This window comes from Xyrauchen texanus, chromosome 46 (genome assembly GCF_025860055.1).
Source record: "Xyrauchen texanus isolate HMW12.3.18 chromosome 46, RBS_HiC_50CHRs, whole genome shotgun sequence".
NCBI lineage: Eukaryota > Metazoa > Chordata > Actinopteri > Cypriniformes > Catostomidae > Xyrauchen > Xyrauchen texanus.
Genome location: NC_068321.1, coordinates 20,656,734 through 20,681,010, shown reverse-complemented (window position 1 = coordinate 20,681,010; position 24,277 = coordinate 20,656,734). Strand labels below are relative to the sequence as shown.

At 39.6% G+C, this 24,277-nt stretch overlaps 2 protein-coding genes across 2 annotated transcripts in view; one reads left to right on the top strand and one right to left on the bottom strand.

Moving 5' to 3' along the window:
* The window catches only part of LOC127638274 (BOLA class I histocompatibility antigen, alpha chain BL3-7-like), a 184,106-nt gene that overhangs the window by 21,493 nt on the left and 138,336 nt on the right, over window positions 1-24,277 (top strand). The window lies entirely within an intron of this gene.
* LOC127638063 (low-density lipoprotein receptor-related protein 5-like) overlaps window positions 1-24,277 on the bottom strand; it is a gene marked incomplete at its 3' end in the record, with an annotated part of 82,073 nt that overhangs the window by 20,841 nt on the left and 36,955 nt on the right. The window contains exons 5-8 of the mRNA XM_052119397.1: window positions 23,931-24,127; window positions 18,203-18,334; window positions 12,304-12,700; window positions 11,126-11,297 (exon numbers count right to left, since the gene is read on the bottom strand). Of these exons, the coding sequence (XP_051975357.1) occupies window positions 11,126-11,297; window positions 12,304-12,700; window positions 18,203-18,334; window positions 23,931-24,127 (898 nt within the window). The remainder of the gene's footprint in view (window positions 1-11,125; window positions 11,298-12,303; window positions 12,701-18,202; window positions 18,335-23,930; window positions 24,128-24,277) is intronic.

Sequence of the window (24,277 nt, the reverse complement as noted above, 5' to 3'; positions counted from 1 at the left end):
AGACTCATATATGGTTGTAGTGTCATGAGTAGGTACAACAATAACGTGCCTTCCTCCTGCCTGGGAAGGAAGATCTCTGGATGTCTGCCGAACCTGTGTGAGACATCTGTCACATGTAGGAACCCCATGTAAACAGAGCAAAGACTGCTTTCGGAGCTTGCAGCATCTTCAAAACAGCTTATTCTACCACAACCATCCAAATCAAAACAGCCCTTGCACTGATGGGCCATAGATGTGCAGATAACTCACAGACAAAGGAGCTATCATTAGCATGGCCAATGTTTTAGAGAGAGGCCCCTCGCTGAAAAATTCCCTGCGTAAATCAAGTTTCACGGCTCCCGCTGGCCACAATGTGCCAGGGCCATTGGAGCAACGCTTTGGGGGACTTTAGAGAAAAGCATTATTGATCCTCTTCACACTTATGTTTTTTTTTTTTTGCCAGCATCCATCACCAGACAAGCCCTGGGCCACCACACATCGTTCCAAAGCAGATAAAAGCCCTCTTTCAAGCAGTTGCTTTTCATTTGTCACTGTGTTACCATACTGAACGGCCATCAAAATGCACTTCAAGATTCATTGTAGTCAAATGGCTTTATCGTCAGGGAAAATGAAGACTTGTGAGGGAGGAAAAAAAAAGGATTATGTAGCTATTAAGACTGTAGATGCTATTTGATAAATAAGAATGGGACATTAAACTTAAATGACTAGTCAATCTTCTAAGCAAGCTCAGTATAATTAGGCTGGCTTGGCATTCACCTGACCTTGATCAGATGCGTTTTTAAAGGGGGCATTTACATTAGAAGGGGCTAAAAGGAGTGCAATGGAATGGAACAGAATTTAAAGTTTTAGTTACAAATTTTTTTCAAACTTGGACTATTTTTCACCTAATACACAGAATTAAAACGTGACAATCATGGTGTGACATGCAACGGCCAAAAATATTTGCCTAATGTGTATGTCAGTAGTACCAGTGCTTTAAGTAACCTTTTCTGAAAGTGTTTTACCGTGCAAACTATTTTAACAGCTAAAGCTTTCAATGTTGATTTTGGATTCTCCTGACCCCGATTGGATGCATTTCTTAGAGGGCGTTTACATATGATGCATGCAACGGAATGGAAAAGAATGCAGAGGTCTCAAGACGCATTTTTAAAAGACTATTTTTAGGTTTACTTGTGTTCTGAAAGCAACACTCATTGTGCAAGTCACGACAATGCCCAAAGACGTCCGCCTGAACGTGTATAGCTGTAGCGCCATTGCTTTAAAAAAGGATGAATTAAAGATACAGCCTTTACGAAAGGGTTTTACCGTGAAAAACTGTTTAACAGCTAAAGCTTTAAAAGTGCAATTTAAAGATGGAGTGGTGGTGGTGTAGTGGTCTAAAACATATAACTGGTAAACAGAAGGTCGCTGGTTCGAACAAATTAAACTCAAGCAAAAGGCGGATTGGTCTAAACCATTAACTAAGACTTAATTCCTCAGCTGTTAAAAGAAATATTCAATGAATGCCAACACATAACATTTTTTAGAGTATTTGTAAGGGATGTGCAACCAAATTGACAAGTTTGAATGAACTAATCGATCTGAAGGAAGCCTAGTTTAGGCTAGAATTAGGCTCGTTTAAGGTTCACCTGACCCTGATTGAAACATTTCTTAATGGGGATTTACATGAGACATGCTTTTGCATTAAAACACATCTAGCCAGAGTGCAATGGAATGGAACAGAATGCAGAGGTTTCGAAACACGTTTTTCAAAGTTGGACTATTTTTAACTTAATACACAGTCTTAAAAACATAACGCTCAAGGTGAGACAACGCAATAGCTAAAGATGTCCATCTGAAAGTACATGTGGTGTTGCTTTAAATCTGATGAATTTAAAGACGCAACCTTTTCAAATGGTTTTCCCCTTTGCAAACTGTTTAACAGCTAAAGCATGAGTTCAACATGCAATATAATACACTGGCACTAAAAATAATGGAACTTTAAAAAATCTAAACTCATAGTCCTATTCAAGAAGTCAGATGTTGGATGACTAATCAACTAGTCGACCATTGTGACCCATCTTTAGCATTTCTAAAGCAATCCTATGAATTCTTCAAAACGGTGTACAAACTGCGGCCCTTAACATTGCTTAGTCCTCGGCTTGAAACAACTCTAAAAAACAAGCCCTCCTGTTTTGCGCAAGTTCAGCATCACTCTGTTCTACATATTTGTCTTTATGGGAATCCAGAGGGCACCCATGGCACTTTGCAACAGGGTCACAAAAGGCTCTGTGAAAGCAGAATCTACATAATTGCCCTACAAAGCAGAGGACTTTCTACACCGGGGACGGCACATCAGTCAAACGAGTTATCTTAAGCATCTCTACACCAAGGGGGTGAAATAAGGGGGTCTGCGGCGACATCTAAAGGGTTCAAAGGGGAGGGGCGAAGAAGGGGGTGCACTCGACTGCTCGGAAAAGAGGCGAAAACACGCAGAGAGAGACTGAAATGAAAGCGCACAATTCACATTCTGTTAAACGAAGAAAAAAAAAAACTTTCAGTGCAAGTACAAATAATCAAGACCCCTTTCAGGCGTGTGGGACCTGAGATGAAAGAGGATGTTTTTGGCACACATTCAAAAGTGCGATCTTTCAGTCACACCTTAAAGAGAACAGGCCGCGAACCTGAAAGGCCAGCTGGAATCCATATCATGAAGGTGAGGACATTTCAGTTGGTTAACCACAAATTCCAAGGTTCCTGGATGTCTTTATGTGTAGTCAGACACAATTTTGTGGCCTTGCATGGGGATAAAAACATGTTTTAGTGGCCATATGTGTCATAAGCAAACATAACAGCTTCATAGTACAAATAAAGACAGAGACCTACAGAACCAGTCTAAAAGGTTGCACACACTTATGATTGACTTTGTTACTAAGTCAGTTGTTACTGTCTACTAATGTCCATTTATGTCCTCAGTTCATAATTACCATACTTCCATGTGTTTTTTTGTTGTTGCAATTAACATTTTTATTGATTAATAAGTTGAGAAACAACACAAAGAAACAAAAAACACATATATAATGAATCAAACACTTTTAACATTAAACCCCCACAATAACCCCTCCCCCTACCAATCTCTCACCCCACCCCGACATCCCCACGAACACCCCTGTGGTCATTAGAATATAGACACACATAAAAAAAACAAAAACTAAACTAAAACAACAACAAAAAAGAAAATACAATAATCAAGTATATTTAAAAAATGAAACTCTAAATTACTCCCTCCACCGCCCCTCCCTGAGAGTCCCCCAAAAACACCAAATAACTGCCACATTTCCCATTGAAAACTCCCATCCTTCTGCTCAACCCTTCCTCAAAGGCAGCCACCCTCCCATCTCTGCACACCACTATGGGAATGAGGGTGCTCCATCTGACTTCCATCCCCTTAAAATACTGGTCAAAACCCAATCCTTTATATACCTATCCTCCAAATTCATGATCTCCACATCTCCCAAAATACTCTGGGGCAGAACGAGATCCAAGTCTTCAACACATCACATACAAAACTCTGAATTTTCAACCAAAATTCTTGGATCCTACGACACCCTGAAAACATGGGTGGTGTCTCCATCTTCTGAATGGCATTGCCAGCAGGTGGGTGTGTCCTTAAGACCAAGCCAATACAATTTAGAAGGAGTCCAATAAAATCTATGAAAAATCTTAAATTGCATAAGGGGCACCCTTGTATCTCTAGATGTAAACTTGATGTTTTTTAGAATCCTAGCCCACACTCCCTCCTCCAATAACAAATTTAAATCTTCCTCCCATAATCTTTTGAGAGAATTTAAATCTCCGTCCCTCAGACTCTGAATTAGCAGGGATTAATTCACTGATGCCTCATGATCCTTCCCAAAAGCAGCAATCACCACTCCCTGAGTATTTGCCGCTTTAGGGGGGTGCGTGCCACTCTCAAAAACAGTGCAGAGCAGTTGGCGCAGCTGTAAATACTTATAAAATTGAGATCTGGGAATCCAAAAATGTTGAATCAAATTTTGAAAAGATCTCAATACTCCAATCTTATATACAGGTCCTTCTCAAAAAATTAGCATATTGTGATAAAGTTCATTATTTTCCATAATGTAATGATAAAAATTAAACTTTCATATATTTTAGATTCATTGCACACCAACTGAAATATTTCAGGTCTTTTATTGTTTTAATACTGATGATTTTGGCATACAGCTCATGAAAACCCAAAATTCCTATCTCAAAAAATTAGCATATCATGAAAAGGGTCTCTAAACGAGCTATTAACCTAATCATCTGAATCAACTAATTAACTCTAAACACCTGCAAAAGATTCCTGAGGCTTTTAAAAACTCCCAGCCTGTTTCATTACTCAAAACCGCAATCATGGGTAAGACTGCCGACCTGATTGCTGTCCAGAAGGCCATCATTGACACCCTCAAGCAAGAGGGTAAGACACAGAAAGAAATTTCTGAACAAATAGGCTGTTCCCAGAGTGCTGTATCAAGGCACCTCAGTGGGAAGTCTGTGGGAAGGAAAAAGTGTGGCAAAAAACGCTGCACAACGAGAAGAGGTGACTGGACCCTGAGGAAGATTGTGGAGAAGGACCGATTCCAGACCTTGGGGGACCTGCGGAAGCAGTGGACTGAGTCTGGAGTAGAAACATCCAGAGCCACTGTGCACAGGCACCAGAAACAGCGGCAGAAGCCCCTGACCTGGGCTACAGAGAAGCAGCATTAGACTGTTGCTCAGTGGACCAAAGTACTTTTTTCGGATGAAAGCAAATTTTGCATGTCATTCGGAAATCAAGGTGCCAGAGTCTGGAGGAAGACTGGGGAGAAGGAAATGCCAAAATGCCTGAACTCCAGTGTCAAGTACCCACAGTCAGTGATGGTCTGGGGTGCCATGTCAGCTGCTGGTGTTGGTCCACTGCGTTTTATCAAGGGCAGGGTCAATGCAGCTAGCTATCAGGAGATTTTGGAGCACTTCATGCTTCCATCTGCTGAAAAGCTTTATGGAGATGAAGATTTCATTTTTCAGCACAACCTGGCACCTGCTCACAGTGCCAAAACCACTGGTAAATGGTTTACTGACCATGGTATTACTGTGCTCAATTGGCCTGCCAACTCTCCTGACCTGAACCCCATAGAGAATCTGTGGGATATTGTGAAGAGAAAGTTGAGAGACGCAAGACCCAACACTCTGGATGAGCTTAAGACCACTATCGAAGCATTCTGGGCCTCCATAACACCTCAGCAGTGCCACAGGCTGATTGCCTCCATGCCACGCCGCATTGAAGCAGTCATTTCTGCAAAAGGATTCCCGACCAAGTATTGAGTGCATAACTGAACATAATTATTTGAAGGTTGACTTTTTTTGTATTAAAAACACTTCTTTTATTGGTTGGATGAAATATGCTAATTTTTTGAGATAGGAATTTTGGGTTTTCATGAGCTGTATGCCAAAATCATCAGTATTAAAACAATAAAAGACCTGAAATATTTCAGTTGGTGTGCAATGAATCTAAAATATATGAAAGTTTAATTTGTATCATTACATTATGGAAAATAATGAACTTTATCACAATATGCAAATTTTTTGAGAAGGACCTGTAGGTCACCGAGTGTATCATTTTAATGACATTAACCTTCCCAATCATAGATAAATGTAATAAAGCCCACCTGCCCACATTGTTTTAAAATCTTTTTATTAAAGGGATCAAAATTAACTCTTATTAACTAAATCAGACAAATTTGCTGGGAATAAAATTCCCAAATACTTAATGCCCTGTTTGGGCCACTGGAAGGTGCCTGGCTGAAAGGCTGTTACTGGACAGTCTGTTGTCAGCGCAAAAGCTTCGGAAAGGTTTTAGACCAATTTACATTGTATCCTGGGAAAAGGAATGAATAATTCTGTAGAGGTAAGGCATAGATCTAGTAGGGTCAGAGACAAATAATAAAATATCATCTGCATAAAGTAGAAGCTTGTGCGCCACTACTCCCACCATCACCCCTGGAAAATCATCCTCCTTTCTTATAGCGGCTGCTAATGGATCCAGGGCAAGACAGAACAATAATGGGGAAAGCGGGCAACCCTGCCGAGTGCCCCTATCCAGAGAAAAATATTGGAATCAGAAATTAATCTATTTGTTTGTACCGCTGCTAAAGGGGGTCTATAGAGTAACTTAATCCAACCAATAAATGTACTCCCAAACCCATACATTTCCAAAATCTTAAAAAGATAATCCCATTCTACCATAGAAAACACATTTTCAGCGCCAAGAGAGATAGCAGCGACCGGAGACTGATCATTCGCTACTGACCACATAATATTGATGAAAATGATATCAGAAGAGCTACGGCCCCAAAAAATAAACCCCACCTAGACTACATGTATAAGAGATGTCATAACTTTACTTAATCGGTTAGCCAAAATATTTACATCTAGCTGGATCAGGGAAATTGGACGGTAACATTTACACTCGCTTGGATCTTTGTCCTCTTTGATAATCAGACAGATCCAGGCTTGAGACATTGTTGGGGGAAATTTCCATTCTTTAATGATTCTGTATAAATTTCTAACAAAGGTTGAACCAGTTGTGTAACATAAGATCTAAAAAATTCAGCAGCAAAACTATCTGGCCCCAGAGCCTTGCCTGTAGGTAAGGTCTTAATTACCTCGTCAAGCTCCTCCAAGGTTATCTCAGAATCAAGAAATTTGTTTTGCTCAGTCATCAATTTAGGGAGTTCTAATGGTTCCACAAATTGTCTAATATCCTCATCAGTAGACGAAGACGTGGAACTATAAAGATCAAGATAGAACCCTTTAAAGGCATTATTAATATCAATGGCCATGTAAAAAAATTCACCACCAGCAGATTTCACTGAAGGAATGATAGAAAAATATTCTACCTGCCACACTTGTAACCAGCTCAGAGAATTTTGTTTCCATCACCGTAATCGATCGACGTATTACAGCGAGATCCTCCAAGTCAGCAACAATCTTAGTCAGCATTACCGATATGTTGGGACAGTTGACGCTGATTTTCCCTGGCCACGCCATCCAAATCAAGTCCCCGGTCGGCAGGCCCGTCAGAGGTTTCATCTTGAGCATGTAAGTGTCTTTTAATATCTCCTGAGCCCAAGGATTTTGACATCTTTGCCATATTTACCTCAAAGAACAAATATGTAACGGTGTATCGAATCTCACTGGATTATAACGTGAAAATAATAAAAAAATACTAGCAAAGTGCGAGAGCTCGTGGTTTACACGTCTGCTCCTTGCATGGAGCAGATGTGACCCCCCCTCCCCCATTTGTGTTTTTAATCATTTTGATGCCTTCACTGTTATTCTAAAATGTGGAAGACAATAATAACTGCTCTGAGGCATCACAATGCTTGCAGAAGTATTAAGTTGATAGAATTTACATTTTTGGGTAAACTATTCCTTTTGCCAAAAGGCAAAACATAAAATTAAATCTCAAAATCAGGCTGGAAGTTTCAAGTTTTCCCACAAGAAATTACTATATGCTGCCAGAAAACAAGCACATCGTCCCTTTCACCAACATGAAAAATGAACAATAGAATTGTCCTCAGCCTCAAATGCAATTCAACTTTTCAAGGAGGAAGGTTAAAAAAAAAAAAAAAAGAGCCTTTTCAGACCAGGCCTATCACCAGCCGTGTTTAGGGGGGAAAAAAAAACAAGGCAAGAAAGAGGGAGGGTGGGCAGAAGGATGGACCAGAAGCCTTCATTCCCTCTATTTAGAACCATTCAGGCAGTAAGCAGCCACATTCCAAATGCCAGAAGTCACTTTTCAAAACTTCTCATTTAAAACAATGTTTTCAGCTCAAAAAAACTAAACAAAAAAGCCACCGAGCTATCAATTGGCCAAAAAGGGACCAGGAGGGTGAAAAAAAGGCAAACAGTGACATGTAAATGCAACTCTGTTTGGAGGCAAATCAATCCTTTCAAAACAAAAAAGGCTGCTGAAATGAGGTAAGCTTGCATCATCAGTATGCATTAAAAAAAGAAAATCTTTAATGAGACATTACTGATGGCCAGGCTGTGCTGTAAACTCCAGGCGATTAGCACTTCAAGGGCTTTTCTTCCTTTCACAAAGTAAGTCGGCCAGCTAAAGAATGGCCTACGCCTCCATTAAGGTGAATCTGAAGAACCCTTGTGAGAAAAGGAGAACAGAGCACACTTGTCAGCTGCTGGGAGCCTGGGGAATGCAGCGCAGTCACCCAAAAGTGCATCTGGTGCAAGGCTTGGGTGGGTGCGGGGACAAAGGCGGACCTCGGTAAGGTTTTGCCTCTCTATTCTGTCCAGCTTTTGTGCTGGAGTAGGCAGGGGGTTAGCTCTGAACACATGACCATAGGGCTTTCCTCTCCTCAGCTGGGCTCATTTTCAAACAATTAGGGGAAAGAGTGCATCCAAAATCCCTCTTCAGATTTCACACAACTTTGTTACAGTTCCTTAGCCATACCATTCCATAGCTCAAGAGTTGTCATCTTTATTCAACTTGGTTTCAGATGTTTCTCCTTCAATTCCTTAGCAACAAAAACAAATCTGACAATTGTTGACAAAGTAAAAGTATAGTGATACCTGTATATAATTAATGTGGATTGTAAAGAACAATCACAAAAGGGATCTCTTTAATATATGAATTGTTTCTCCTACACAGCAATGAGATTATATGTAGGGCATATTAAGACTTCTGCTGAAGTTTCTTTAGAAAACAACCTCTAGAGTCTCAGAAGAGAGCTCAACAAGGTCTCAAACGGTGTTAAGCCTCAGATGTTCCAATATAACAAAGTCTGCTCCCTTAAGTGAAACATTTTAGGAGAAACATCTGAAAAAAAACAAAAAAAAACATTAAGTTCAATAAGTCTTCAGCGGTATGATAGAGCAACATCTGGGCAATAAAATGCTCCTGGGTGATGTTGAGTGACAAACTCCTCTCTTGAAAAGTCTTTGCAATTCTTCTAAACACCGATTCATAGAAAAAAACTATGGCTTAACTGATTCTAAAACCTAAGCTCTAAACCTAAATAAGACCACCATCTACAACTCTCTTCACTTCAGATTCCTTCCTGTGGGGAATGTAAGGTTGCTGTCACTCAGTTATATGAGGTTTTGATGAGCAAAAATCTGACCACGTGAAAGGAAATGCATTTTTTCCATAGGAATTGTAGCTGTAAAGAGAGTGTCAGTGCTCACTAGTCTTCCATTGGTACATTTGGGAGAGGACCGTTTGCACGTGGGGTTCAATGAGCGGCTGGCCTTTTATGGAGCTCAATCTGTCAGCAGGAGTGCCCTAATCCTCAACTCATTCAGGCAGGCTTTAACACAGGAAAACAGCACCTCACTCTTTCCTTTGACGCCCACACAACAACACCTCCGCATTTTAAAGAGCTTAAAGCAGGGTGCACGCAAACAGTTAGTTGCGCTAGGTCGTGGTGGTTTTAGGCTGGCCTTACCCTGCTGTTCACCCTTGGCCCGCCTGTCCTAGTGGCCCTTCTCTTTAAACGCCACAGCAGGGCACCGGGCAGGCTGAAAAAAGTTCCAGGTTACAAACAGGTTATTTGTGATGGCATTTTCCAGAGAGCTTTGCTGGTCGTGACTGTTAGCAACCAGTAAACAGTCCAAAGCTGTCGACTCACTGGGGGGTTCTCTGCATCAATAAATAATACCTACCCTTTAAATCGGCGCAGTTTGAGAGCGCTTACCTAAACTTGCCACACACATTGATTAACATGTCGTTTTATGTGGGTTCTCCACAAAGCAGCACACTATAGTATTTCCATATCAAAAGAAGATTGGTACAGAAAGAAATTCTCAAGACTCAGAACTTACATTAAAATGTCATTAAGTGACTAAAATGCCCCAGATATTTAAAATGTAGCAATTTTAGTAATTTCTCTGTTATCAACATTGGATATATTTCATAACATGCTATTTAATGGTGTTAGTGACTCTGTAGATGGAGTTCTTTCACTGAAACTCGCATATCGAGAGCGCCATGTTGGGAATGAAAAGCAAACGGGAGAGCAAGTAAATAAAAGGGGGATGTTTCCTTAGCTTCCTTTGTGTTTACATTAGAGGATTAGAGCCATAATGACTACAGGAAAAATGTCTATCTCTGTATTATGACACCCAGGGACCTGTGCCTACAGGTAGCTGACTAATTACACAATGCCAAAACCACGAAGACGCCCCAACCTTTAGTGCCACAATCAAAACAGACGCTGAGGCAAAACAACACAAGAAGGAGAATTTATGATAGAATAAATCATGAAATATGGTCTGCGGCCAGAATTAAAATCATAAAAAAAAGAAAATACTCCATCTAAACTTTCTACAGGAAATCTTTTAAAAATATACTTGAGGTTTCACAACGGTTGGGTTTCAGAACAAAAACACAAAAAGGATGGGAACTGAGCGGATGTCTTGTGCCGCTTTTTCTTTTCCAAGATATAACACAAACAGTCTATGATTTTGGAGAATTTCACATAGAAGCAACTGCTTGATAAATCAGTCTCAATGGACAATGTCTCCTAAGGCACTGAGGCCATGTATACATTACAACAATTTTGGTTGAAACATTTTTAAGTTTCCTCAAGTCATCGTTTAATATGGCAGAAGAGAGCGTTTTCGAGCATCTTCATTTTTGGTGAAGGAAAATGCCATTACAGTATGGATGAGAGGTGTAAACATAAGCAAAATCAATGCACTTTCAACCAAAATGTTATTTGTCTGGACTTTGAAAACGCATTGATCTTGCCAAGTTCACACCTCTGATCCATACTGGAACGGTTTTTCCTCCACTGAAAACAGAGACTCTCGAAAACATTCTCTAGAACTGCATACTTTGATAAACGATGATGCTAGCAAACGGAAAACAGAATTTTTGAGGCTCAATGACAGTCCTAAGGGTCCTCTTCATTATTCCACATACTCAAAACTATTCAATCAACACCAAAGAGCAGCAAATCATCAGTTACTCCAACAGTGTAGTTTATAGTTATGTATATAGTTAAGTTATAGTTAACTATAGGGAAATCAAATGAGAATGTATCAAAACAAGGTGACATCACATTTCCCCCATCTGGCCTACCTCAATTTTATCCGTTTTGGCATCACCCCAGTAAAGCTTTCCTGCAATGTAGTCAATGGCTAAACCGTTGGGCCAGCCAAGGGAGGTGTTCAACAGAACAAGGCGGTCTGTGCCGTCCAGGTTTGCTCGTTCAATTTTGGGTATCTCACCCCAGTCTGTCCAGTACATGTACCTGCATAACAGAGCCAACTTGCTAGTAAGCACCATTGCTAATTTATCAGTATTGCCCTTTAAGTGATAGTTCACCCAAAAATGAAAATCCTGTCCTCATGTACTCACCCTCATGCCATCCCAGATGTGTATGACTTTCTTTCTTATGTAAACACAAACAAAGATGTTTAGAAGAATATTTCAGCTCTGTAGGCCCTCACAATGCAAGTGAATGGTGACCAGAATTTTCAAAAATCAAATAAAGGAAGAATAAAAGTAAGCGATATGACTCCAGTGGTTAAATCTGTGTTTTCAGAAGCGGCATGATAGGTGTGGGGGGAAACACAGATCAATACTGAAGTCCTTCTTTTCTTTCTAGAAATCTCCACCTTTGACCAGCCCTGAACAGTAAGTAGGTGGTGATATGCACGAAGATTGCAAATTGCCAAAAAAACAAAAGAAGAAGAAAGTGAAAGTGTAGATTTATGGTATATAAGGACTTCATATTGATCTGTTTTTCACCCATACCTATTATATCGCTTCTAAAATTTTGGATTTAACCACTGGAGTCTTATGGATTACTTTTATTCTGCCTTAATGTGGTTTTCGAAGATTCAAATTCTGATCACCATTCACTTGCATTGTTTGTCCCTACAGATTTGAGATATTCTTCTAAAAATCTTAATTTGTGTTCAGCAGAAGAAAGAAAAGTCATATACCTCTGAGATGGCATGAAGGTGAGTAAGTGATGAGAGAATTTTCATTTTTGGGTGAACAATCCAGAAACATCTCATTTTCAGTTCCACATAAAGTCATTTGAGCATGAGTACATGAAACATTTTCATTTTTTAGTGAACTACCTCTAAGTCAGAAATTATCTAAAAATTACCTTCGATGGTTTTCGTTTGAAAAAATATAAAAATATAATTTTAAAATGATTTAAAAATATTTGTGATTGTCAAAGTAGTCACATCTATGTAGCAAACAAACAATTCAACAGACATTCTCAAACATGTAAATGTACACACCCATTAACAGGATCCAACACGATGGCTCTCGGTTCATCCAGGTTCTCTGATATGAGGACACGTCGAGAAGTACCATTTAGTCTTGTGACCTCGATGCGGTCGGTGCCTGTGTCTGTCCAGTAGAGGTTACGTGCCACCCAATCCACGGCAATTCCATCAGGGTGTTTGATTTCATTGGTGACTAGCGTCTGGGCATCACTGCCATCAATACGGGCGCGGCGGATGGACCTGACCTCATCGTCTGTCCAGTAAACGTAGTCTTCCACCGGGTCGTAGTCGATGGCGATTGCATGGCGGATGTCACTGACTTGAAGTACGATATCCGTGAAGTCAGGTAAGTCCAGAGAGATCCGGCGGAGGTCAGTGCGACGAGCAAGTAAAAGAATCTGTTCCGCCCCTGAGAATGAGATTATTGTGTTAGTTCATCCACTGACAAAATCAGTCACCATTCACTTTCATTTTATGAGAAAACTATGCAATTAAAGTGAATGACACAGAGGTTAACATTCTGCCTGACATTTCCTTTGTGTTCCACAGAAGAAAGTAAGTCATATGGGTTTGTAACAACGTGTGGGTGAGTAAATGATGACAAATTTCATTTTCTATTTTTTTCACATGGCATTGTATGAGAATAAATGTTGTATTAGTGCTTGAATCATCGCTGTTATATCGAGTCATCTGCAGACAGACAAATTAATGGAGACAATGCAGAAGACCCACTAATGCTGTGACATTTGACCTATACTTTCCACTCCAATTTGGGTTTGTCAAGCTAGTAATACATCTTGTAAAAATAAAGTGTCTACAAAGATGTGATTTCTCACATAAAACATCATATGGCTTAAGACTTAAAATATATTGTAGAGAAGATGTATAGATTACTTTTATGGTGCTTTTTTTGTCCTTTTTGGAGCTCAACAGCCCCTGCTCCCCATCCATTTTCCATATAAATAAGAGAGCATATAGAACATTCTTTAAAAATCCTTCTTTGCGTTTCATGGAAGAAACAAAGTCATACGGGTTGGGAACAACAAATGATGAGGGTGAGTACATGATAACAGAATTTTCATTTTTGTGTAAACTATCACTTTAATATTATTACTGCACATAAAGGCATACATTCAGCTTCAAAAAATTGAGTCTGACAGTAGCAATTAGTAGCATGAATTGCTCAGCTCTCCTTGTACACGGTGCATTGCAAGATCACATTGCTCCATTATAACAATCGCATGCCAGGTCTAAATACCAACTGTACAATCTGTCTAGACCCAATCTGTGGAAGCAATTAGGTCCAACCTTGTCCTTATTTAATCTCTCTTTATAACAGAGCATGCTCCAGTACCCACAACACCAGCTGCGGTCCACGGCACCCAATAAGTAGTGACATCCATTAACACTGACACCAATAAAAAAAAAATAAAAAAAGAACAACTCATCCAGGGTTTCATGTTTTTTTGCTACTTTTGGTTTTAATTTGTCCTGCCTGCCTCGCATTTTATAAAAGCGAGCGGACATTTAACAAAACCAAAACAAACGCGTTCAATTTAACCACCCAACCTAAACAAGCATGAGAGGTGCCAGCGTTTTCTAATGTTAATCCGTTCCCCCGTCGGACTTTCCCTTGTATTGCCGCTAATCAAAGGCCAGATTCAATGGGGTATTGTTTTGGTTTTCAGTTTTGAGGAGGGTTGCTTAATCCTGTGGTCATTGGGAATATGCTCCATGTTTCATCTGGCCAGACGACTTCCCCTCTCCTCCACTAATGCAACGCTGGACAGCTATGTATCGCTTGCGCCACTGGAATGGGGGCTTGAAGAATACATCTCATTGTCTTGTGGCCTGGGAATACACTGCCTCAAATTTGAGGGCGTTATAAATTCAAGTAGAAAGGCAGAGCGACTTGGGAAGGGGCGAATGTATTTTTGTCTAATAAAAGAGCAGTCTGTCGTTAACAGGCTGGGTGCACAGATACAATAGGCGACTGTGTGCTGCAGAGGCTGGGAAAAAAACTTGAGCGAGCCAGGGGGCTTCATTTTAGAGAAGATCTAGGTAACTAAGTAAAGATGCTGACTATCACCACTGCAGTCACAAGTTGGAATCCAGGGCATGCTGAGTGACTCCAGCCTGGCTCCTAGGCAACCAAATTAGCCCGGTTGCTAGGGAAGGTAGAGTCACATGGGGTAACCTCCTCGTGGTTGCTATAATGTGGTTCTTGCTCTCGGTGGGGCACGTGGTGTCTTGTACGTGGATGCCGCGCAGAATAGCGTGAAGCCTCCACGTGCGCGCTAGGTCTCGGATTGATGGTCTCAGACACGGAGGCAACTGAGATTCGTCCTCCAGCACATAGACTGAGGCTAGTCACTATGCCACGAGGATTTAGAGTGCATTGGAAATTCCAAATTGGGGAGAAAAATCACAAAATAAATACATAAATCCAAAGAATACTCTATTTGGTAAACATTTCAACAGGTTTGCCCTTAACAAAAATCAAAGTTTTACAACAGTTACCATAGTTTAATCATGGTATTTGTAGTAAAACCATAGTAAACATGGTTACTGTCATGGTTACAATATATAGTCAAATCATGATTACTATATGAAAACTGCAGTATTACTGTTATAAAACCATGGTTAATTGTATCAAAAACATGATTTCTGCTCAGATGGTTACTTCTGGTTCATGGTTACTACAATATTACTAAAGAAAAACCATAACTAAATAATAGTCCTTAACTAAATAAAACGGTTTCACTAATTACTGAATTAACATTTAAAATCAATACCTGGACTTTAATGCTACATGCATTAACATAAAGTGCATTTTAAACTAAATACAATCATCATTCCTAATCTGTACATCACTATAAAAGGAATAACCTTGCAATACAAATGCATACAAGAAGGGATGTTGTGATAATGTGGCTTGGGTATTTTAAGCATACATGGAAATCCCACATATGGCAATGAACACCCCAAATGCTTTAGTTATTGTTTCATGTCTATCTGAATTAGCACTGAGTGCCTGCTTAAAAACGGAAGGAAGTGTGTGCAGTTTCGGCTCATCTGCGTCTCTTTCTCCGGGTGATATCGGAGTAAATGATTAATCATGTATCACTATAAAGGTATTTTAATGCCATCAATCAAGGCGCATTATTGATGCTCACATGCATGATAGATTACAGCCATGCAAGGACACAGGAAGAACTCGAGTGCACGTTTTAAACCCTTGCTCCATGGTTTACATAAATTACCAGTATACAGCACTCGCGTCAAGCAAACAGTGGCTGTTTAGTAAAAAATGTTTTTACCATCACTGTTGTAATTGACAGCAAAATGAAAATGGTTCCAGAAAGGAGAAACGCTTGGGGCTTATCTCTCAGCGAATTGTTTTCTCCACTTGCCTTTTTCAACTACACACAACATATGCAGAACTGTGATGTCATCAAGTTGACCCACATGAAGCACTGGCAGAGCTTGTTTATCTATGCAGCCATACAGGTGCATTAGCGGAGGTTGTAACTGTGCATGTATATTTGACTCTTTGTTTCTTTCACCAAACCTTGTGCTCCAGATGCGTCATTAAACTTGAGGTGAACTGCGGTGCCAATGCTTACAGAACAATGGGTGGGAAACCATATGGTTCGATTTTTCACAGAGAATCATTACACCCCTAATGCCAGGTGTGCAAGTGTAACAACAGTGAAACTGTTGCACTGTTGCAAGCACCAATCTTCACCACAATGAAAACTCCAAAAACTTCAGCCTGAAAAAACCAATCCTTTTAAATGCCAATATAACACAACATTAAACATGAACAAATCTCCTCCTATTCTTATTTTACTAAAAAATGCATAAAGAACACACTTAGTTTCAACATTTGTTCACCACACCCAGTCACCTGCAAAGCATGCTGTGAAATGGAAATCCCCTGCCCATGTTTCATCATAGCTACAAAAAGTATTCATGAAGTCCTAAGTCAAATTGAATAAGTAAACTTCAGTTGTACAAATTTGAGCATTGTCATCAAGATGGAAAAAAAAAAAATTACATTGTTTAAATAAGTTAAATGCATTTATTTTGCTTTTGTGCAAGAAAACGTATATTTTTTTTGTATCTTTCACTGCCAATTATATACAAATACAGCTGAATCTTACATTCGTCCTTCATTTTCTACAATTTATAGGGTTCCCACAATTTTTTAATTGAATATTACCAATGATCTTAATTTATTTTTACTACAAGTTTTATGACAATTTACAGGGTTTCCGTAATTTTATCATTGAATTATACCACTGATCTTAATTTATTTTGCTTCATTTTACAGGGTTCCCACAATTTATGAACTGAAACTTGCCATTGATCTTAGTTAATTTTACTACAAATATATGACAATTTGCAGAGTTTCCACTTTTTTATTGCATTTAATTTTACCATTGATCTTAATTTTACAAATTTTACTTTAATGACATTTTACGGGTTTTCTAAAAAATGTTTATAGAATTTTATCATTGATCTCAATTTTACAACAAATTTACTGACAATTTACAGGGTTTCCAAAAATTTATTTTATTGAATTTGACCACTGAGCCCAATTTATTTTACTACAATTTACAGGGTTACCACAATTTATTAATTTAATTTTAACATTGATCTTAATATATTTTACTACAAATAATATTTTATTTATATTATAAGCTCACAAATCGGACATCACTGTAGTTTCTGAGCAAGTTTTACTCTACTTTAGAGCAATGTCTAGCTGATGAAACTGCTTATCTCTAGAGGACTTTGAGCATACAGTTTATGGTGCTTGACTCATACTGATTCATTTCACTGCAGGCTTTATGGTCTTTTTTGTCCTTTTTCAAGCTTGACAGACCAGATTCACTATGTATTACCATTATGGCTAATAAATTAACTTATTTGTTCCACGGAAGAAAGAAATTTGGGTTTGGTGCAACATGAGGGTGAATAAGTGATGGCAGAAATATTATTTATTTTGGGTTAACTATTCCTTTACAATTCACTGATATTTCCACGACTTCCATTACTGTGGAGACCAAAAGTCTACAAAGAGCAAATAATTGCTGAAGGAGTATGAAGATGAGAGAATGCATTTAGACCCCAGGGCAATTCAAACAAACAGGTTTCCTCTGAAAGACAGACCAAATATAGAACTTTGGTTTGACCTTCTTAGCACAAAAATGGTAACCTTGACACGGGACCACCAAAACAAACCAACCTCTAAACAGGTTTGCTAACTTTTCCTCTTCCATAAGAATAAGAAAAAGAAGAGAATGTGTCAGATGTTGGAAGAAGGTTATGATTCATCATGGCTGAACCAGGAGAGTGTGATTTTGAACTCAAAGGAACCGGCATCTGTCAAATATTAGTCTTTTGTCATGGTCTTTTACAGAGCGGCATGCAAATGTTTTATAGACTGGCAGTCAAGGGTGGACTGGCGATAGGGAGAACAAGGACTTTTCCTGTTGGGCCGGCTGCGGAATGGGGCTGAACATTTGGGCAACTACCCCCGGGCTGGTTTTATTTCAAATCCAGGGCCGATTTCTCTTCCCAGTCCACCCCTGCTGGCAGTGTATGTTAATCCAACAAAACAAGATCATGAATGGCAACAGTTCACAAAAAGAAAATTTTATGCTCGAGAATTGGGACATCATAATAAAATTAAAAATAACTTTCCCTCCTCTTCAGTGATTGCATAGAAAAGGAGGCAAAATGATCTACCCATCTAACTCTCCCTCTATAGGTCTATCTTAACCCCTACTGGCCCCTTAGGAAAATGTATTTCATGAAACAGAAGTCTATTAATCATTAAAGCATCCATACATTAGAATAACTAAGTCAATTTGATCAGTTACTTAAGTGTTCAAGTTGTTACCTGGCCTGCAGGTCTTTCCGTCCTCTTTGACTTTAACTCCAGTCGGACAGGCACAGCTGAAGAAGGGTGGTACGGGGGAGAGAAGACACAGGTGAGAACAGCCTCCGTTTCCTTCACTGCATGGAGTTTGAACTGTGGAGCAATGAGAGGGAAAGAGGAAAGTTTTAAGTGTTAAGAGGTATGACCACATGGTTAAAAAATGACAAGAAAACAACCAGATATTAAAAGTCTAAGAAAGTTTCACCAAATTCTCACCTTATTTTTAGAACGTTTAATGTGTTCAATGTTTCAAAGCACTGAATTTAATGATAAATTCAGGTCTGGTATATAAATAACCATGGCTTGAACGCAAGTAGTCTTAATTTGAAAGAGATCATGACACTTTTAAAGGAATAGTTCACCCAAAAATGAAAATTCAATCATCATTTACTCATCCTCAAGAGGTCCCAAACCTTTCTTATGTGGAACACAAATTGTGACGTTAGGTAGCATGTTAGTCTTCGTCAACATTCACTTTCATTGCACCTTTTTTCCATACTATGAAATTGAATGGTGACTAAAGCCAACATCCAGCCTAATATCTCCTACTGTGTTCCACAGAAAAAAAGAAAGTCACATAGGTTTGGAATGCCATGAAGGCGAGCATTTTTGGGTGAACTATGCCTTAAAAGGTCCAAAATACCACTCGCCCTAGCACTAAATGCAAATGCAAAGTGGCTGGTGACTTCATTCAAAGTCACCACTTGCACAAAAACAACACGTATGTCAGGATGCTATTCATTGATTTAGGTTCTGCCTTCAATACTGTGATCCCATCCAAGCTGATCTCCAAGCTCACTGATCTTGGCATCAACCCCTCCCTCTGCAACTGGACCTTGGACTTTCTCACTAACAGACCACAGTCTGTTAGGATCAGCAACCACAAATCCTCCACCCTCACTTTGAACACTGGTGCACCACATGGTTGTGTGCTGAGTCCAATCCTCTACTCCTTCTTCACCCTCGACTGCATACCTGAGCATGGCTCCAACTCCATAATCAAGTTTGCAGATGACACCATGGTGGTAGGCCTGATCAGCAGCGACAATGAGACGGCCTACAGGGAAGAGGTACAGCACGTGGCAGTGTGGTGTGCCAACAACATTCTCACACTCAACACCCAGAAGACCAAGGAGTGATTGTGGACTACCGGCGGACTAGGAAGGGCCATACACACAATCCCATCTACATTGATGGGGACGAAGTGGAGCGTGTGACAAGCTTCAAGTTCCTGGCTGTCAATATCTCTGAGGATCTTTCCTGGACCTACAACACCTCCAATCTGATCAAAAAGCTGTACCAGCGCCTTCACTTCCTTAGGAAGCTAAGGAAAACTCACTTGTCCCCACACATCCTACTGAACTTTTACCGCTGCACTATTGAATGTATCATAACAAACTGCATCACAGTGTGGTATGGCAACTGCACTGTCTGCAACTGTCTCAGACCAGAAGGCACTCCAGCGGGTGGTGAAAACTGCCCAATACATCACTGGTGTCCAGCTACACTTCATCAAAGACATTCACAACAAACGCTGCCCAAGGAGGGTGAGAACCATTATCAAAGACACCTCTCACCCCAACCACGGTCTGTTTACTCCTTTCCCATCTGGGATACGCTATAGGAGTCTTCGCTGTCACACCAGCAGACTCAGGAACAGTTTCTTCCCCTCAGCTGTCAGCCTACTGAACTCTAAACTCAGGTGCTGAACACTACATAGCACTCGGACATCATTTTGCACAACATCATTTTTTTTGCACATTCCCTTGCACATTTCTTTGCACATAACTTCTACCTCCTGATGCTGTTTGCACTGTTATGGTCACCAGCCATATAAATATATTTACATATTTATACTTCAATCTGTACAATGCACCTTCAGTTTTTTACTTCTTCATTTGCACCTTGTACTGTATTGATAGACATTTGCATTGAGGTGGTCTCTGCTTCTCTACCTCATAACTTTGCACTGTAAAAAAAAACATTGGTTATAATCCATTTATATATATACAGCACATATATATATATATATATGTATAGCTATTTGCACTTCTGGTTAAATGCTAACTGCATTTCATTGGCTCTGTATTTGTATTTTGCACAATGACAATAAAGTTGAATCGAATCTAAAAACTGCAACACAATACATAGTTTCATTTAAACTGAAAGAATGATAGTCTGACCCTCGCTGATGTTAGTGACATGAGCAATTAAAATCAAAGTGATTCAAACAGTTGTGCGGTTTTATCGTAATATTGTCGCAAGGCAAAAAAGTAAAAAAAAAAAAAAAAAAAAAGTTAATTTAAACCCGGATCACTTTATTATGTTATTTTTCATTTTTAAGTTGTTTGTTTCCCTCATACGAGTCATTATTTGGTCCCACAAGGTCACGATCTTACTTTTCACCTGTAGGAAGACAGATTACAGCAGGGGTCGGCAACCTATTTGACATCGAGTGACATTGTTTATTTTCCTGGTCAATGGCTGAGCCAAAAGAAAAAAGATAAAAACATGGGCATGTATGTGATTTTCCCAAGTTTGAGTCCACTTGTGAAAAAAAATTATATTTTTATAATAAATGATATTCGCATAACAGTTTTAAAAACTATTGAAGTGTGAAAACACGCTGAATGATCATGAGGAGGTATACATCAAGATGTAGACTGGAATGCAGGTGCGGAATTTAATATATAAAAAAAAAGTCTGCTGGCGTGCCAGTGATTAGATCTCCGCGTGCCACCAATGATGGCATGCATGCATAGGTTGCCGACCCCTGGATTAGAGGAAGAACATGAGTGTTTCTCGTTTCCCCAACAAAACAGCAAACACATGAACAATAGCAGGTGGCAGTGAAAACAATTTATTTCCTGTGACAGGTTTTTCCATTTCCACCAGGTTATGCTCAGCTTCCTGTAGCTGAGGCCTCACTGCATGTCAGGAAAACACAGACAGCCCTGACATCTGCCCAGCACATGATCTAATTAGTCCATAGTTCAGGGACACATGAGGAAACTAAGAAAATATCAATATATGCAGATTTTCTTATGCCAAAGTGAAATAAGACATTATAGTTCATGTTTTTACTATAAAAACACCACCAGAAAGGTTATACAATATAAGTTATATTTCACTCAAATTTTGAGTTCAACACAAACTGTTTTGGTTTATTCATGTACAATTGACTCTTATGAGCCGGTTTATTTATTTATTGATTGATTGAGTTTTCTCCCCAATTTGGAATGCCCAATTCCCAATAAACTCCAAGTCCTCATAGTAGCGTAGTGACTCACCTCAATCTCAGTTGCCTCCGCATCTGAGAATGTCAATCCACGCATCTTATCACATGGCATGTTGAGCGTGTTACCGTGGAGATACAGAGCGTGTGGAGGCTTCACGCTATTCTCCAAGACATCCACACACAACTCACCACATGCCCCACTGAGAGCAAGAAACATATTATAGTGACCACAAAGAGGTTACCCCATGTGACTCTACCCTCCCTAGCAACCGGATCAATTTGGTTGCTAAGGAGACCTGGCTGGAGTCTCTCAGCAGTCAGCGTCTTTACTCGCTGAGCTACCCAGGCCCCTATTCATGAGCCGATTCTTTTAATGAATCAGTTGAAAGACTCTCAAACTAATGATTCATCAGTTTGAATAATTCTAACAAATCACTGAATCATCATCATCTTTATTCAGATGTTGCTGAATTAACATGTGACTCATATACTGAACCACAAGTCATTATAACTTTCATATCCAACTCGATGTGAACAGAGAACTGTTACAGTGTTATGCGTACTTAACCCTCTACTAGAGTGGTGCTCAAAGTGTGGGGCACGCGGAGGTATTTTAAGTGGGGTTGCGGAAGACTGCCCCGTTCTAAAATCTCATTCACTTTCACATATCCAAACATTTGTGACAATACATGCAAGAAGAAATGTAGGCAATTACATATCCTCCACCTTTTTCTCTTTAAGTTTTGTTTATACTTTCGCCTGGCATTGCAGCGCGTTCTGGGCGAGCCGTTCTCACAAAAAATTTAGAAATGTGAAACTTTATGCAAATGAGAAGCTGAAAACACCAGGCACCAACCAAACACTGAGATGAAAGCAATGGCGTCTATTATAAACACTTCACAATCAGCCAATAATGCTGAAGTTTCTGCTGATTTCAGTGTTTACACACATCATTATGTTAAATCTGACTTCAAACAGACTTTAAATGGTGATTGCACGCAGTCATTGTGGCAAATACTGTGGCTGGGTAAGCAAACGTGTTTAGGCATTCAGAAGTGAAGCATGCATCTTTCCAACTGTGATTGCGCATACACGGTATAAGATAATATTATTGATTACTGATCATTGTACAGAAAGCAATGATAGACAATACACACTCGCTTTCCATATTACAAACATGCCACAAAGTGGCAGCTTTCTAGCATCATGAGCGGGATGAGCAGATTTCTTCCACTCCAGTGGACATGTACCGTAATGAGGTGTCAGGTGCGCTCACATTGCTACGCTTATGTAAACAAAGACATTTTTGTATGAGCATCAGATTCAATTGGGTTAAAAGGGTGAATTAACATTTCAATTTCGATCTGTTCCTCACACAACACTACCGCTTGGTTTCAGAAGAATTAAAATATAGAGTGATATGAAGGACATTATTGTGATTTTATGTGCTTCAGTCACAATACCGATACTTCTCATCCCACAGTCTTGTGTTTCACAGATAAAAAAAAAGTCACTCAATTTGAGGTGAGTAAAAGATGTCAGAAATAAAAAATGTGGGTAAGCTATTATATATTAACATTGATACTGCAGCAGTCTAACTTAATTTTTTTTATTCAAGACAGTTTTTGTTGTTGTTGTAGTAATAAATGGTATATAAATTTAAATATTTGAGAAAAAATTATATTGTTTCATCAAGTATACTATGTAGTTAGTACCCCCAGCCCTGCAAAAACTAAATTCCGTAAGAAATGCTGGGATGCAGTTTTTATTTTTCATTTAAATCTAATTCTTTTTATCTTACCACAATCACAACAAACACTTACCTAGTTGTGTTTGCAGGCTGTTAAATGTTTCAAAATAATCCACACATCCACTTCCTCACAAACCCACTTACACACACACACACACACACACACACACACACACACACACACACACACACACACACACACACACACACACACACACACACACACAGACTAAGGTGGGGGTTGGTTTGTGCTGGGACTGTTCCCGTCTCCACAGAGGAGCTGTGTTTATTTGTTCAGAGCGGAATGCTGGACACTTGAAAAATTTCATTCCCTGAGAACTATTCTCCCAAGATTGCCTCATGAGGAAAAAGACCTTAAGTTTAACAAAGAGACATTACAGTGAGTCTTGAAAAACCCTAAAAAATTAATGGAATGCGAACATTGGAATTGTATCTCAATCTTGTTCGAGAACTTGGTCCTCTGGAGGAAACGTAGAACAAATGCCTCAACACCAAAATTTCTTCTGCTCTTTCAAACACCTCACAAAACAAAAACTTGAGAGAAGACCTTAGTCAGAATTGTCTTAAATTATTAACAGCCATTTGTGTAAAATTAAATAGGACACCAAATCTGACAACAGTCTATAGTTTCTGGTTTAACAAGAAATGTGTAGATGTGTTGTGCTTTGCTGGGGACTCACTGTTGGGCTGCCTCTCTTGGCCCAGGACCTGGATGTCCATCGGTGAGTAAATGCCGCCAAGAATTTCTCTTCGCTTCTCTCCGGTGTGTTTGTTGCAGGCGTGAATAGAGCGGGTCTGCCAGTCGGTCCAGTAGAGCGTTTGGTCATGAAGAGTGAGGGCGAATGGATGGGTGAGCGATCCCTCCACAACGGCCTCCCTGTAGGTGTTAAACACACACATTTTAGTCAGGACACTTTATGAATCCAATCTGTCTGCATCAGAATTCTTTATACGAGATATTATTCCAGTATATTTAAGTTAGGGCAGTGGTTCTCAACAGGTTTTGCTTCAGGACCCACTCTTTAAA